The sequence below is a fragment of the Polistes dominula genome, unplaced genomic scaffold, assembly GCF_049000335.1.
Source record: "Polistes dominula isolate Pdom_NZ unplaced genomic scaffold, Pdom_raw_medaka contig_32, whole genome shotgun sequence".
Lineage (NCBI taxonomy): Eukaryota > Metazoa > Arthropoda > Insecta > Hymenoptera > Vespidae > Polistes > Polistes dominula.
The window spans coordinates 2,264,983-2,280,912 of record NW_028300880.1 but is presented as its reverse complement, the minus strand read 5'-3'; the positions used below and the strand labels follow the sequence as shown (position 1 = coordinate 2,280,912).

The 15,930-nt window shown below is 31.4% G+C and overlaps 2 protein-coding genes across 5 annotated transcripts; one reads left to right on the top strand and one right to left on the bottom strand.

The window, feature by feature from the left end:
* Positions 1–1,155: 1,155 nt before the first annotated feature.
* On the top strand, positions 1,156–13,725 carry jub (LIM domain-containing protein jub). 3 transcript variants are annotated; one of them, XM_015321565.2, is made up of 9 exons: positions 1,156–1,376; positions 4,081–4,164; positions 5,124–5,346; positions 5,488–7,890; positions 8,373–8,463; positions 10,258–10,427; positions 10,547–10,609; positions 10,710–10,892; positions 11,013–13,725. In XM_015321565.2, exons 4-9 carry the CDS (start codon positions 5,881–5,883, stop codon positions 11,232–11,234), a joined length of 2,739 nt encoding a protein of 912 aa, XP_015177051.2. In that variant the 5' UTR covers positions 1,156–1,376; positions 4,081–4,164; positions 5,124–5,346; positions 5,488–5,880; the 3' UTR covers positions 11,235–13,725. The 3 variants fall into 3 exon arrangements, with proteins under 3 accessions (XP_015177051.2, XP_089031727.1, XP_089031733.1); XM_089175601.1 differs by lacking the exons at positions 1,156–1,376; positions 4,081–4,164 and adding an exon at positions 4,219–4,384 and having other exon boundaries at positions 5,124–7,890; XM_089175607.1 differs by lacking the exons at positions 1,156–1,376; positions 4,081–4,164 and having other exon boundaries at positions 4,411–7,890.
* LOC107066710 (uncharacterized protein C18orf19 homolog B) lies at positions 13,018–15,865 on the bottom strand. Of its 2 annotated transcripts, XM_015321598.2 has the most exons (6): positions 15,375–15,864; positions 14,983–15,271; positions 14,621–14,766; positions 14,457–14,536; positions 14,233–14,251; positions 13,018–14,072 (listed from the first exon to the last, which is right to left on the bottom strand). In XM_015321598.2, the coding sequence occupies exons 1-6, from the start codon at positions 15,517–15,519 to the stop codon at positions 14,026–14,028; spliced, it is 726 nt and encodes a 241-aa protein (XP_015177084.2). In that variant the 5' UTR covers positions 15,520–15,864; the 3' UTR covers positions 13,018–14,025. The 2 variants fall into 2 exon arrangements, with proteins under 2 accessions (XP_015177084.2, XP_015177083.2); XM_015321597.2 differs by lacking the exon at positions 14,233–14,251 and having other exon boundaries at positions 15,375–15,865.
* Between the last annotated feature and the right edge of the window lie 65 nt (positions 15,866–15,930).

Genomic DNA, 15,930 nt, shown 5'->3' with positions numbered 1-15,930 from the left:
TAATTGTATAAAAGGAATAATATATATAATAGTTTAGATTTAGTTGATAATACTTTCAGTTGTTGTTTAATATTACATGTCATTTATTTATTACGTCAATTTCTGGTAGAGAAACTTATGATACGTATTGCGTACAAACGAAATAAGCGTTTGCTTGGTACTACCGAGCACAATTCTGACGTTAGAGATAACGTGGGAAGCGTCCTTCGTGTATAACGGCCTTCCTGAATTGCGTGAGAGAAGAGAATTAAGTTCTCGTTATAATATGCGAACTCGTTCTTATAACTATATACTTTTATATTATTATTATTATTATTATTATTTATATGTGTTCACAATGAAACTTAATGAACAATCAATTATTATCGACTTTCATCTAATTTACTTTTTTTTTTTAATTCATAGTTCTCAATCACTGTTAATTAATTTATTTTAATATGTCGTATATGAATTATAAGGAAGAAAATAAGAAATATGTTATGTTTGATTTTTAATAACAATTTTAGGTTTACAATTTGGTATGAGGTTTGTTTGTGGAATTGTTCAAATTTATATTATATTTTTTCTATCAAATGTTGTTTAATTCAATTGTATGAATTTAATTGTGTGTGTGGTATATTTATACCATATCAATAGTATAATTAGTCTTATGAGACAACCATTCCATGTATCATTGACCAGTTCAAATCAAAACCATATATCAAATATATGGATGGTGAAGAAAATTCTTTTATATAGAAACATAATACACCTTTATGGGTTTTTACAAATTACAGGACATGTTCTAATAATGATAGGTAGTTAATGTGTTAGCGTTAACAAATTAATTAATTTATTAATATTAATATATTTATATCATCAATGATACAATCTGTTCATGTACCAATGTAACATTCCATATACCATTGATCAGCTTATAATCAGTTTTAATTTGTCAAAACCATATATCAAACATATGGATAGCAAATAAACCTTTATAGGTTTTTACAAATTACAGGGCACCAGTTTAATGACGATGACTGATTACTTTGTTAGTGTTAATTAATTAATTGGATAACTAATACAAAAATAGAAAATACACAAATAATGATTTTATTTAAATGTTATTGTTATTACATACTTCTGTTATTTTTAAAATTATATATACATTGAAAGTTTAAAAGGAACACAGTAAAGCAGACCCCTTGTTGCGGTCGTCGTCGTTCCAAGCTCCCGGTTCTCTTTCTGAGAAAGGAAAGCGAACTAGCAAGCAGTCTCTCTCCTCTCTTTGTCAGGAGAGAGGAGACCTATTGTCTCTCCCAGGATGGATGGATGGATGGGAATTGCAGCACCTACGGCCATGAGATGGTGGATAATATCTTCGAGATTATTTCCAAGTAATAATATTAGCTTTTTTTTTTTAACCTATAAACAATTGTTAATTATTCTGGTTTTTTTTAGGGAGTTTCGTTTTTGTATATTTCATTACTCATCGTTGAAAATGTTGTTCAACTTGTCAACGATGCATTTATTTGCATCAATGACCAGTTTGTTGTTTTTTATTTATTATTCGTTGTTAGTAGCACTGTTGAATAATTGAGAATGCATTTAATTGCAAAACGAAATGCATTGTATTTATCTGTTTTGTTTTCTTGTTATTTTCTTTTTCTTTACTTTGAATTTGTTTAGAAATGTGTTGATAATTGAAATGCATTCATTTTTATATCAAATGTACCTTTCCTGGTATATATATTTTTTTTAATTTTTTTAATATGATCTTAATATTGTTTTTGATCGAATATATGTTGAAATGAAATGAAAAGAAAGAAAAAAAAGGGATACACAAGAAAACAATTGTCTTATTGTTAGGTTTCTTTTTATTTTTATTTTTTTATTAAAGTGTATTCTAACTGTACACATGTCTTCCGGATACGTTAAAAGATTTCCTGATAAATCACTTCCCTCGTAAGATGACGCGCAATTGTGTCCTATAATGATGATTAATGTTTCACTTTTAAGGTAATATTTAATCACGAATTAATATTAAGATTTTTTTGAAAAAGTAACATATTGATATTCACAAATCAATGTATTATTTATTGAATAATATGTAACTTTTTCAAACAAACCCGCTAAATATTTATAAGATAATAATAATATCTGCAAACGTATCAAATATTTTGTTTACTGCATAATTTGTTAATAATATTAATAATCATAATTATATTAATCATATCGTCATTGTTAAATATTTTAAATGTTAAACGGGATAAAATTATAACCAATTGCAATCGGATTTCCTTAACACCACCAACAGATGTGGGTTGTATTTGATTTTTATTTTTTTACGAAACAAACCTTTTTCTCAGGGGTAGGTAGAGGGGGAAATCTTATTTCCTTTGAAATTCTTGACAAGGTAACGATCAAGAAACGGCATATTTGTCATATATAAGTACACGTGTCACTTTTCGATGTAAATACCTGCGTATATTCGTTCACCACATACATACACGTGTGTCAAACATTGAAACGCTAAGCAAGCAGAACTTCCGTTGCTTCGAGGCCTATAGTAGAAGTTGTCTACACCTTTGAAATAAGTATAGGAATTTAATTCGGTGTCAATAAAGGAAGTTGTGAGAACGTTGGAATGCAACAACGATAAAATAAATCTAAGTCATAGAATTTATAGATCATAGATCTCTATTATACTCATATTTTGTATTATTATTATTATTTTTGTCAAATTGTATATAATATTTTATTACAAAAAAAAAATAATATTATTAAATTATTAAAGTAAAATGAAGTTTGAAGTAAAATAAAATAACAGTCAAGAGAGACCGGTGTTGTGCATCATATGCATATGCATCAATCACATACACATACATATATACATCCAATATCTTTATACATATATGTTATTATCATTGAAATCTTTACACATACAAATATACTCTTTGAAATTTTTCAACTACACATCGTGTACGTTATTATCATTTAAATGTACATTCACGTATACTCGTGTATGGATTCTCGACTAATTACACGTACGATGTAACTAGTGTATATCTTCATACGTGTGTTATTTATGTTGGTGTGAGTTAGAATAGAGTTGAAGGTACACGACAGGGACTACGACGATTCTATTCTCGTAGATTCTGAACTATGCGTTGCGCATAGAATCAACGTTTCCTGTGTGCTGCTCTCCTTGCCTTTACAACTCCCCCTTATGCGTTTTATGTTACAAGATGCACGCGTGCTTCTATGTTACCAAATACACCTATGCATACACTTGTGAGAATATATTTATTAAATTTGCCAATACTTAATTTAATTAAATTCAATTAAAATTAAGTTTTCGTTTGACATATTTTTGTTTGTTATTTCATCAATAACAACTGACATAACTTGTTTTAAATGCCTCACCCGGTATACGTATACACATATTTAGCTATATGTGTGTGTATGTATTTGTTATATGTTCATGCATGTTTGTAGGAATCCATGTGTCGTAAAAGGGTTTATATGTGTGTGGATGTGTTTGTCTCAGTGATTATGGTGGGTGTTCAGAACCGTACGATACAAACTCGTTGTTTATTCCTCGTATCGACATGGCACCTACACGAGAACTCGATGTCACTCTTTCGATGCACACTTGGAACGACACAAGTTGCATTGGTCACTGCACTTCCGTCCTCGAGAAACATGCTGCTAGTTCTGTTCTGTTCATGCGTGAGTTCATGCGATACAATTTCTCTTTATGGGTTGCATGTATTATGTATATATGTTTTGTTTGGAATATTTATGACATCAAATATCATGGATAAAACGTTAAACATCTTTTTGTTATTATGTCATCATTTTTCTTTTTTCTTTTTTCTTTTCATAACGAGTTGGAATGTTATTTTCTAGGAATAGAAAGAGTTCTCGTATTATTGGATCATTGTTTTGTGATCAATGAGATCTATTTTATAAATTGAAACCATTATATTGAGTACAATAATAATATTGTTCATATTGATTATACGAATATTGAATTACTGTTTTGTTTGATTGAATCAAATAAAGTTTACAATTACATTTAATAATTTTTGTTCGTAGATGAATGTTTTATTATGGAAGTAAAAGAGATTCGAGGATATTCGAAGAAAAGGATGAAGAACACTGTCAAGAATAATAATTTACGTAAGTATTGATTAGCATAATTTGACGATTCTATTCAACCATTGATTTGATTTTTTTTTTCATCTATCGTTTGACCATATTCGAACAAATCCCATGGAAAAGAACTTGTTGGATTACAAAATAATTACGAACGACGCATGCGCATTATCGAGATCTATCTAAATAATTGCTTTTCATGTGAGAAAGGTATTACCTGATCACGCAGGTGTTCCATGTAAAGGTGGGTGCTACTCTTTCGTACCACGTAGGTGGAAATTGAACCTTTTTTTATCACCTTTCGAAAATATTAACTTTTCGATGTCTGCTAGAAACTACTCGTTCTAACGTTCGCGCCTACGTGAATTTCGTTACTTTCTCGCGTAGGTAGTTGATTAAATAGTCAAGAAATCTTACGTATATTCACGTACGTGTAAATAATTTCTATGTTTTTGATAACAGTTGTACAACTTGATCATAGTTCAATAACTTATATTAAAATTAACCCTTTACACTCAAAATCTTTTTAGTTCTTTGATAGAACAACAAGCTGTGTACTGAGAAATACTCGGTCATTCTATTTCTAAAGTATTTCAAATGCAAAGGGTTGACTTTCTTAACGTGTACAATTTTATAAATTAAATAATTTTTCTATTAATGACAATAATTATCTTAAATATCTAATAATTATTTAAAACAAATGTAAATAGAAATAACAAGAACATTAAATTTCATTAATTCATTCATTCATTTCAATAATAAGTTAACATTTCTTTAAAATGTTTCAAATGTACGCGCGCTTTAAATCGCTACTGCGCATGACTATATTCACAGTTTTGACAGTAGTAGTGACTACTGTTAGATGGTGCTGAAAATCACAGCGACAGTGGCATCCTCGTACGGTTTTCAATCGAACTAATTATCGAATACTCTTGACACACGCGTGCGCATAACACATATGTATATATATGTAATTTCCGCAGGTGGTGATTTTCGGAAAAGAGAGAGAGAGAAAGAGAAAAAAAAACAGATAAAAGAAGAAAGAAATACATGGATAGAGAAAGAAAGATAAAAGAAAAATCTGTAAAGTTAGATAAAGATGGAAAGTAATGTAAGCAACTAATGTAAGAAAGGAAGAAAGAAAGGAGAGAGACGCGCGCGTGCTCGAGACGCCTTCATCACGGGGCGTATCCCAAGAATTGTAAGGTAGTAAAGCGTCTTTTCTGAGTACGTCATTGGCTGTTCTTTCATTTTCATCATCTTTTTTATTTGAAAGAAAATTTTGTCTATTATTGTTGTTCGATATCACGATTTATTGATAACAATTGTATGCGTCACGTTGAATAGATCAAGTGAGAAAAAGAGAGAGGGAGATACGGTGAGAGTGAGAAGAAAGAAGTTCACTGTGCATGTGTGCGTGAGAAAGAAAGAAAGAGAGAGAAAGAAAGACGGAGCATCGAACTCGATTTGACAATCGGATGGACGAAGAGGATCGACTTTGTGCGAGAGTTTCATCGCGATGAGACGCTACGAAGTTTTATTACTTACTCGCGATAAGAATTTCAATTGGTGCAATTAAATACAATTTTTCTTTCTTTTTTGTGTGTTTTTTTTTTGAGGTTATCTTTCTTATTTTTTTATTTTTTTTTTTTTAATAAGTGAGTGAGTGATATCTTTTTCCCCCTCGAGTGTTTAATTTTTCGACGTTCTTTATTAAGGATTATTTTCATTCGTTTGCCAATGTGTAACTCAGCGGACGCTTCGTACGTACAAAAGTTAGGTTATCTTCAGTTGGGAGATGATAGTTCGGACGTTATTGGTACTAGTGGTGGAGGAGGAGGAGGAGGTGGTGGTGGATCATCCACCAGGGCATTGTCAGGTTCAAAACCTGAAGGACAAGTGCCTGTTACAAGGAATATTAATGCCAGAAATGAAATCAGGAATCAAGGTAGACCTGTAGGTGCTATCGAAAGCTTCATAGAAGGTAATTCTGTTGATAACTCTAGACAAACTATTACTAATGATTATAAGCTTTACGAAAGGGAGAATATTATTGCTGCTTCGAGGTTTGCCACTCCTAAACCTGTTGAACAAATCAGCGCTCAGCAACAGCAACAACAGCAGCAAGCTCAGGGACGAGTTAATAATCAGTCAGCACCTGTTTATGAGAACATAGACTACTATCCGCAACAGAGTCAACCGTTGCCTCCTTATTATCATCCCGTTGAGTCTAGGAAAAGTCCAAGGGATAGTCCTAGGGGTTCACTCGCTGGTGAACCATACGAAGCTAATTTTAGAAAAGCGCAACCTCAGGTACCAACCGGTAGTCGTTATCAAACGTCATCGCCTGCTAAAGAACTGCCACCTTACGAAGCTCCCCCTGTGTATGAAAATATACAGGAGGTTCATTATACGGATAATACGCAGAATAAACCTGGACCGCAAGTACCATCTAATTATTATCATCCTGCTAATATCAATGGAGGTGATTATGTTATTATGACTGGAAAAGTTGGACAAGGACAAGCCCAACGAGGTATTCCTCAAAGTTTATCGTATACACAGCAGAGAGGAATAAATTCTAGGGGACAGAGTTATGATGGGTCCTGTTTGCAACGTACTACTGTTGAATGTCCATCCAGATATTTACAAGGATCTAATACGGATCATCAGTCTGGTAGAAGCGCTTATGTACCACCTTCGGAGTTACATACTCCAACTAGAAACTTTAGTTACGATCAACAGCAGCAACAACAACAACAACAGCAGCAGCAACAACAACAACAACAACAGCAACAACAACAGCAATCTTCTCGATCAGGATTACCTTATCACAGCGAATCACCTCCAATACGATTGCCACCAGAACCTCATCATTATCGCAGTTCTATGGATAATAGTGTAACTGGACAACAACCATATCGCACATCTCATCAAAATGATATGCAACAGACGCAATATCGTCAAGATTCACAAGTTTACAAACAATTTGTAGAACCATCTACAAGAAACATGAATCCAAATTACAATACGGAAAGTCAAACTAGAAATTCTCCAGTTTACGGCAGTCGTTCTGAACAACAATCTTGCAGAAATTCTCCGTGTTATTCGCCTAGTCGTACAATACCACCGAACGATAGGAATTATCATCAGCAAGAATCGAGATCCGATTTTCCTGCTAGAAATTCACCGATCTATTCGTCCAATCGTTCAACTGAACAATTACGATTAGGTTCCTTGCAAAACGATAGGAATTTTACACAAGATTCCACGGAATCTTCTGGTCCAAGGAGTTCACCTTTATATTCACCAAGTCGTGCTGATCCTGGTAGAGTTATTACACCAAATAGTAATAGTATCCGTAATTCACCAAAAGCCAGTCCAACTCATAGTCAAATTCAAAACGATGTCGGCCTACAAAACATTACAAATTCTCCTAGACACATTTCACCTCCTTCTTCAGCAAATGCTGTGGGAAGTCCTGTACGTGTACAAGTGCAAACACCAGTGACCAGTACCGTGACTTTATCAAATGATTCTGATTCCACCGTTAATGTACCTAGAATAACGAGTCTACCACCAGGTGTTACCAGTGGTATTGCTGGTCCTGTATTTTTGAATGCCGGTGTACCCGTATTACAAAGATCTTCAGAACCCGAACCAGAAGAAAGAAAGTTGGTTAGTCCACCGATAAAACCTGCACCTGGTAAAGGACTGTTACCCTATAACATCATTCCACCAAGACCATCGGTAAATAAGTTTGATCAATATATTTGTTCTCTTTTTATTAGAACTTTTGTTTCTTTAAATCCAAGGTTGATCGGTAAGATAAATTTAATTTTGAACATTGAGCTTTGTAGGTCAATGATACAAATTCTTGTCCCAATAGTTCTGGCATTTTGCCAACCTTTTTTTAATTCAAACATATGCTCGCATGTATTATTTGTTTGCGTGCAATTTTATAACGCATTATAAAAATTGTAAAATTAAAACAAAAAGATATTGGAATCTATGAAAAGTGAGAACAAGGAACAAGGTTCTTAATTCTCGATGCATCGCGTCATTTCAAAAAATTCTTTTCTCGAAACTCGCGATGAATCATAAGGTCAACCATACGTTTCTTTTGCTCATACATACGTTCTTAACACCAATGTGCAAAGTTACTCAAATTGAATTGTGAATTTTATTCTAATGCGTATAACACAAAAAGATTATTTTTTATTTAATTACAGGGTCCTACGGAAGCGGAAAGGAAGATAGAAGAATTGACGAGACAACTCGAGGAGGAGATGGAAAAACAAGAAGAGGAAGGAGAATATTTTGGTAATATTTTAACAAAAAATAAAATCAATTTCGTAACTTTCTATAATTACTAACTAGAAAACTGAAAACTCGTTCGTGTTATCTGGTATGAGTAAGCAATAAACATATTGTGTGTTAGTTATCATTCCATGACGTAAAATTCAAGCCCATTTTCTTGTTATCAATGCTAGTTGTTAGCTGTTATGCAAAGCCAATCGTTCAGGAATGCCAACGAGGACGATTCTATCTATCTCACTTCCTCCCCCACTTATAATTTTCTCATTCTCTCTACTTCATAGACCTATACTCATTTGAATTTCTTTTTTTAGAAAGAAACAACACATCATAATAATTTCTCACACAAATAAGAAAAGGTGCTGCTGCTTGCTGGGTCATATTAAAGTTCCCTATTATTCTTTTTTTTACACACACATACATACACATATATATATTTTCGCATAAAGAAGAGAACGGGGGAGTAAAGAGAATTGAGAAAGAAAGAAAGAGATGAAAGCAGAAAGAGAGGAAGGGAGATATAGGGGTCGAGGGGGCTGGGTTGGGTCAGGGGGACGAGGAGTGAGGAGGATAAGAGGGTTATCGAACGTGCCGATTCCCACGCTGCCAGCACCCGTGTGGACCGGTTCCTGAAAATCGAGCTGCGTTCCAACATGCTCGCGATACTTTTTAACACGACGTTTCGTTGACATTCTCTCTCTTTCTCTCTTTTTAAAGCCATGCGTTTCACCACCTACGTAAAAACCACTTTTACCAATTCCAATGTTCTAGGAAAATATATATGCATTCTATGTAATTGTATGTGTGTACTATATAATATCTATATGAAATGTGTATGTATGATGAGGAATATAGTTTGAATTTGATGCATGTGTGATGAACTGCATGAATGTAATGCATATATGATGTCTTGTATAAATGCAATTTGTGTGTCTGAATATATACATACATATATATATATATATATATATATATATATATATATATATATATATTATATAAATATAATTTTTGCATATGAAACTTATGCATAAAATGTATGAATGCATTCGTAATATATATAGATATATATATGCACTTTGTTATATATGAATGTGGTGATATACGTGTAAGTTTTATGCGACGGTTTAGAATGCTCATTACTATTCATTCTTTGATATGAAGAAGAAGAAAAATAAAAGAAAAAAATAAAAGTAGAAGACGACGACAGGTTGAAGAGAAGAAGAAACACGCCCCGATCGTTTTGTCACCAAGTTGGTCGTGTTCTCAACTACCCGAACGTTATTATTAACGCGGTTCGCTTTTGTATTGTGTGCATACGTTTGAATTCTATTCTTCGAGCAACGTGCTGTATCGTATCGGTAGGTAGGTTGGTAAGCAGGCAGCAAGCAAGCAGGTCGTTCGGTGTGGTAACTAATCTCGTTATAGATAGACCAGTCTGACTCGTTGGTAGGATTTTAGTTGTGTTAGATCTCTTGTACTCTCTTGTCTATCTAGCTGCTAGAATCACCGGGGAAATTGTGAGGAACCCCATGGGGAACCCCGGGGAATTGGTGGGGAATCCCATTGATAACCCCCTACCTAATAGTATCCTACTGAGTATCCCCTCCCAGTGCTGTTAGTGTTACTTACTGTTCGATAATATTTAAATTGAGTGATAATATTCTTTAGTTAATCAAATATTTAGTCTTTTATATCTTAGATCAATATTTTGTTGGTGAACTTTTACACGAGTTTTTTTTTTTTTGTAAATTCGTGGATAAGATAATACAATTTAATCTTATGACATATTTTTAACAGGTATTTGTCATACGTGCGGTGAAAAGGTGACAGGTGCTGGACAAGCCTGTCAGGCTATGGGTAATCTTTATCATACCAATTGTTTTATTTGTTGTTCCTGTGGAAGAGCATTACGCGGTAAAGCATTTTACAACGTTCACGGAAGAGTTTATTGCGAGGAAGATTATTTGGTAAGATTATTTGACTTGAATTATATTTGTTAGAAAATAATGAAATTATCTTAGGTAAAAAATATGTTAAACCAATTTATGTACGGGATATTGTGTAAGAGAATAGGTTATCTTTGCAGTATTCCGGCTTCCAACAGACGGCCGAGAAATGTGCTATTTGTGGTCATCTTATTATGGAAATGGTATGTATATATGTATTCGCACTTGTACGATTCATTACCATTTAAGATTTATTATTATTATACAATGATCCAATATCATTGAATTTGATATATTTTCTAGATCTTACAAGCTATGGGTAAATCCTATCATCCAGGGTGCTTTAGATGTTGCGTATGCAACGAATGTCTCGATGGTGTTCCTTTTACGGTAGACGTAGATAATAAAATCTATTGCGTTAACGATTACCATAGAATGTTTGCACCAAAATGTGCATCTTGTGGGAAAGGCATTACCCCAGTTGAGGTAAATTAATTATTAATTAATTATTTAATATCTATGATTTAAAATCCTAAAACAAAAAATTGTTATTGTAAATAATTATTATTTTGTTGGGGTTTTTCTTTCTTTTTTTTTTTTTTATAGGGTACCGAAGAAACAGTTAGAGTTGTTTCAATGGACAAAGACTTTCACGTGGATTGTTACGTCTGCGAGGATTGCGGAATGCAATTGACTGATGAACCCGATAAAAGGTGCTACCCACTCGATGGAAGGCTCATGTGTCGTGCTTGTCACATCCAACGTATATCTCATACACAACCAAGAGCACCACAGCCGGTATCTGCCAGTTATCAATTCATGGGATAAAATATTATATACATACATACATCATACATACATATATACATACATACATACATAAATCAATATGTGTATGCTTGTACGTGCTAGTGCGCAATTAGACGCGCATTTGCTTATATTAGATCATTTTTTTTCTTTTTTTTTTTTGTTTGTTAATTAATTCGCGCACATAACAACAGCCATCCTATTATGAATAACACTATTGTGCGTAAATTGTGCTTAGAATTTCTAGTGAAAAATATTTAAACGAAAAAGAAAAAAAAACAAAATAATTATTAATAATAATAAGACTGTTATTAAATTTACACTGCCTCTTGGGATCATCATCATTATCATCGTGTATATCAAACGGGACTTCTCATACTTTTAGCACTCGACGAAATTTCCTACATTTACACGAACAAATATTTTCCTAACAAACACATGGGTTTTATAAACTTTATATTATCATATTTTCTTTCACTATCCATAAACTCAGGGACATACTAAAACACGTATGTGTTAGTGTTGCCAAACTGGTTTAAAATTCATCTTAGGTCCTTGGAAGTTCAGAAATCATTTTTGCTATTCGCATTTTGAGAAGTCCTGATTTATACGAGATAAATTTTTTATAATAATTATTAATAATAACTTTTCGTCAGAATATTAATTAAATGACGGGGAAAGTGCTATAATTTGTTTTATTCAAAATTTTATTCTTAAAACGAATGTTACATTGAAATGTATATTTTCGTTTTTTTTTTTTGTAATTTATTTATTTTTTCAAAGTTTAATCACTTTGAATGCAGGAAACGCAGTGGTCTCATTAGGATGAGCAAGTTGCGCATGCAACTGTGATATAATAGCATAATATTGATTTAAGTGGCGAATAGGACACTTTATTCCTTTTACTTGGTGTATATATATATAGATACACGTGTCTCGTTGTTACTAACTATTATAGTTATTATTTTATTATTATTATTATTATTAATTAATTATTAATAATTATTATTGTTATAATACAAAGTGGGTTGTGTTATGGAAGAAAAAAAAATTCAACGTTAAAACCCCCACGCACTTTAACCTCTTAGGCACTGCTAAACGTTGCACAGGGTTGTTTGTTTCTCTGTACGACAGAATTCAACGAAAATTACATGTAAACGATAAAACTACATTGTGTAACGAACCAATGACTGTTGCGAGTTCTATTTGAATCCCTTGCACTATTTTGCACTAAAACGAGTCTGACTCGTGATGAAAATTTTAAGTCAGACCTGTATATCACGAGTCTGACTCGTAATCGATTGTTTTGGGTGAAACATGAATATCACGAGTCGTACTCTTCTTTATATGTGTGGGTATTTTATATATTGTTTCCCAATGCAGTTTACGTGTTATTTAGAATACATTCTTGTAGTCCAGATAACATTTGAAAACTAAACTAAAGTTTCGACACTCGAGCTCCGCCATTTTTTCGCAACTATTCAACTGCATGGGTTAGGGCACAGTTTGTTCCGAATTTCAACATAGTGCAAGGTGTTAATGAAGTTTTTTATGATTAAATTATAATTTTTCTCAAAGAAATGATACACACATACTTTAATAATTAATAATAGAATTAAGTATAATATATTTTAAAAGATGTTATCCTCGAAAGCCACTATAATGGCGGGGGTAGTGCCTAAAAGGTTAAATTTAGATCAACGACGATTACCCAAATGAAATGAAAAAGATGTATAATTCATTTTAATTGTAATATTTATATGCAATATTTTGATAGATAATATTTAATCAAAGATTTGTGCGCTTTTTCTTTTTTTTTTTATTATAAATTGGATAAGGTAAAATGAATAATTCGAAGATTATGAAATAATCCATTCCATTTTTCTTTTCACATGCAGAATTTATTTCTTTTTTTTTTTTTTTTCAACTGCAATCGAACAAGAGGAATTTATTAACAGTTTTTTTTTTTACATATATATATATATTTATAATATAAATATGCACACATACATGATACAGTTCGTGCTTAATTATATTAGAATATAAGCGCACAATTTAAAAACTGCCAAAAAAAAAAAAGAAAGAAAGAAAGAAATTTAGAAATAAAGAAAAGAAATGAAAAGAAAACAAAAATAAAAAATGAATTCTTATAAAGAATTAGCTAATATAATCGTTTACATATTTACAATAGATTTTAAGTAACGAGTACTGTAGATAAAAGTACAATCTCTTTTTCTCTCTTATTTAAATATACACTATGTACGAGATGGTGTTAAATAAAGACGAATCAACCTGATAAAAAACAAATTATCATTCCAGAACGAATATACATAAACGTTACGGATTATTTTACGTTCAATTTTACCAACATAATTTTATAAGAACTTTAATTTAACCCTAATGCAAAATTGCAATGAAATTTTATTATTTTGTCAACATTTATTAATTGAATTTTTATTTGTAGAGTTATATATGTTAGTAAAATTTGGTATTAAAAAAAAAAAAAAAAGAATACCCTGTATATTTATATATATTAAATAAATTTGATGTATATATTATATATGTACATATACATGCATGCTTATATGTACATGTATATGTATATCTGTACATATTGATCCGAGACTTTATTGTAACATTAAAAATGAATCACATTTACATGAAATTAATATTACATTAACAATAAGCTGCGTTTAAAGAATTTGAAAACGTAAAAATGTCTAATTTGTGTATCAAGATACACATTTGTTTAAATACAATACAATAACAATAACAATATTATGTTTTCGGTGGTTCTGTTTGTTTTTCTGTTTTAAATTCGGGTTTGTGCTTTGCCGTACATTTTCCCGACTGTTCTACCTACAACATAATAATTAAATATTTTTAATAATTATTATTAATATTACTTTTTGTTGTTGTTTTAATGAAAAAAAAATGATTAAGAATTCTATCATATATTGAGGATATTTGTTAGAATTGGTTTTTCTAATCAACTACACAGTATATTTTGAAAACCTACGTAGAGTTTCGTCCGCAGACTGCAACGAGTATGGATGCGTGTGAAAAGAAAAAGACAAGACAATGTTTCATGTTTTCATTTCAGGAACATATATGTATATGTATATAAATATTATATATAAATATATAGTTATAATTATAATTGGTCAGTTTTCGAAGAAGAGAAATTTATTTCTCCGAATTATGTTTAGTAGTACGACGATATTCTTTTAATTTTTTACTCACGGTTGTTGCTGCTTTTTTGAAAGACGATGCTTTGAGGTATCCTAATCTATTAAGATATCTAATCGACATAGTTGTTCCACCTAAAAGAAAATTCAAATCGAATCAAAATAAATGATTTGTTTTTATTTATTTATGTGTATATATATATGTCATTAAATAATTACCTATGGTAACTGCATATCTGGCAGGAGTACATATTTTGTAAAGAGCATAAATAATTGCCCAGTTACCGGCACCTGAATTGCGTAACATGTCTAAATACTTTTCACTTAAATTTAAATGTTCCATTATAGAGACAACATCTACACCACTGTAAACAATAATTGTTTTTTTTTTTTTTTTAATATAATTTAAAGAACACAAAGATGAATTAACTTAACACATTTGCTACCGTGCAGCAATCAATAAACTTTGATTATTTGTATGAAATATTTAAAGCTGACTTATCAATGGGAATTAATGCGTTACAGGTATGCGACACTGATAGCAAATTGTGTTAAGAATAATATATAAATATAAAAATTACTTTTTAACAATAACATAAAATATTGCAACCCAACCCATGGAGGTAACTATATGTACTGGCATTAATATATACCAATAATCTTTGGTCAATTGTTTCATCCTTTGAAATATGGATAATTTTTTGTCCGGTAATGGTATATTACTTTCATCGTTAGGTTTTTTCTGTGAATCAATGGAGTATGCCAAGATAGTGTCATGTCTGTTAACTTTGAAATTTCTTTGACATACAAAGTTATCATGTGAGAATAAAAAGTAACTACGCATTGCAGTCCTGTAATGAGCATTATTTTCTGAAAAGCCGAAATTATTATATACCAATATAGAAAAATTAATCAATAAGGTCTTAATAATTAAATTAAAGATAGTCTTAATTTTTTATCTGATCTAACCTACCATTGTTTTTGAACATCCATAATTTTGGATCTGTGCAGCAGCATAAACAACGAGTTGATAGGAACCCATTGTTAATTAAAAATGATGAATTAGATTTAAACAATGTCGCGGTTAATCTCAATCCACGATTAATTACAACTTCCATTTTCAAAATTAACCCTTTTTTTATTTGCAATCCGTAAATAATTCAATTAGTTTATTTATGATGTGTGTGTAGTCACTGAGATAGAAGAATTTGAAAAACAATTTTTAGAACACGTTGCGAAATACTAAGCAAAGTGTTTATAACCCTGACAATTTGATATTTTTTTGTAATTATTAATTTTTGAGAATGTTTACGTATGTATATATGTATGTTAATGTATACTGATATTGTATATTTGAAATACGTTTAAAAAATAATTTATTAACAAATGTATCTCACATTTATCACGTTATTATACACATACACGATCTCTTTTATCGATCTCACAAACCTAATTTGATAATAGAGTACTATACTACCATCTAGCGGAGAAAACTCGTTTGTAAAGCCTTTTAAAAACAGTTGAACCTT